Below are 900 nucleotides of genomic sequence, written 5' to 3'. Positions count from 1 at the left end.
TGAAACTTGCAGAAGCTCTTTGCTTGGGCACTTCTGAAGTTTGGGGGCAACTTCATTTCTTCTCTGCACGCATGTATGTTACTGGTTGAACTGAGAAGAGATAATTAATATGAAGTCATTAAAGAGTTATTGGGTAGAGGACTGTAAGTGCAAATGCTGTACTGCAGCTATTAAAAAGGAAATTTCCTGGATATCCATATTAGCATGAGACTGAGGAGGTGACTAGGGATATAGCACCAGGCTTCTGCATAGGTAGGGACCCTTTTCTGTAGTGACTTGTTCTTGCAGGACAGAGGCAGGTTACATACTGTGCTTTGTGGGAGGGTGAAAAGAAACTTCTGAGAAAAGAAACTTTGTTCTTTCTGGGGTAGTAGTTTATGCAAGAGTTTGTTCTGTTGGGTGTGAAGTTGGGATGTCCTTTTATCATATCTGTGACTGTGTAGTGCTCGTGCTTATCTCCTCCCTTTCTCTCCCTGCTCATGCTTATCTCCTCCCTTTCTCTCCCTGCTCATGCTTATCTCCTCCCTTTCTCTCCCTGCTCATGCTTATCTCCTCCCTTTCTCTCCCTTCCCTATTTATTTTAACTAGCCGGATTTCCCTTACAAAGATGATCTTCTTGCCTTGGACTCCAGCTGCCTCTTGTTCATTGTTCTGGTGTTCTTTGCATTATTTATCATCTTAAAGGTAAGTCAAAACTTAAGCATGTGTCTGTTTTATGAGTTACTATAGATGCTATCTCTTGGTGTTAAATTGACTCAGATGACTTCTTAAATGCTGTGTTAAGTTCTTTGAGCAGAATTGATAGGATGTTCAGTTACACTAGGAATTAAGTCTTATGTTTTGTGTACTGGTGTCTTCAACTAGATTGTTTGTTTGTATGCAGTGGGACATGTGTTTGCA

The 900-nt window shown here is 40.9% G+C and overlaps 1 protein-coding gene across 1 annotated transcript in view; it reads left to right on the top strand.

Annotated features, from left to right (window-relative positions):
* LAPTM4A (lysosomal protein transmembrane 4 alpha) overlaps positions 1-900 on the top strand; it is a 6,983-nt gene that overhangs the window by 3,260 nt on the left and 2,823 nt on the right. Inside the window, exon 4 of the mRNA XM_008950309.1 lies at positions 589-684. Coding sequence (XP_008948557.1) covers positions 589-684 — 96 coding nt within the window. The remainder of the gene's footprint in view (positions 1-588; positions 685-900) is intronic.

This window comes from Merops nubicus, unplaced genomic scaffold (genome assembly GCF_000691845.1).
Source record: "Merops nubicus isolate BGI_N331 unplaced genomic scaffold, ASM69184v1 scaffold11082, whole genome shotgun sequence".
NCBI classification, from domain to species: Eukaryota; Metazoa; Chordata; class Aves; order Coraciiformes; family Meropidae; genus Merops; species Merops nubicus.
This window is presented reverse-complemented; position numbering and strand designations above follow the sequence as displayed.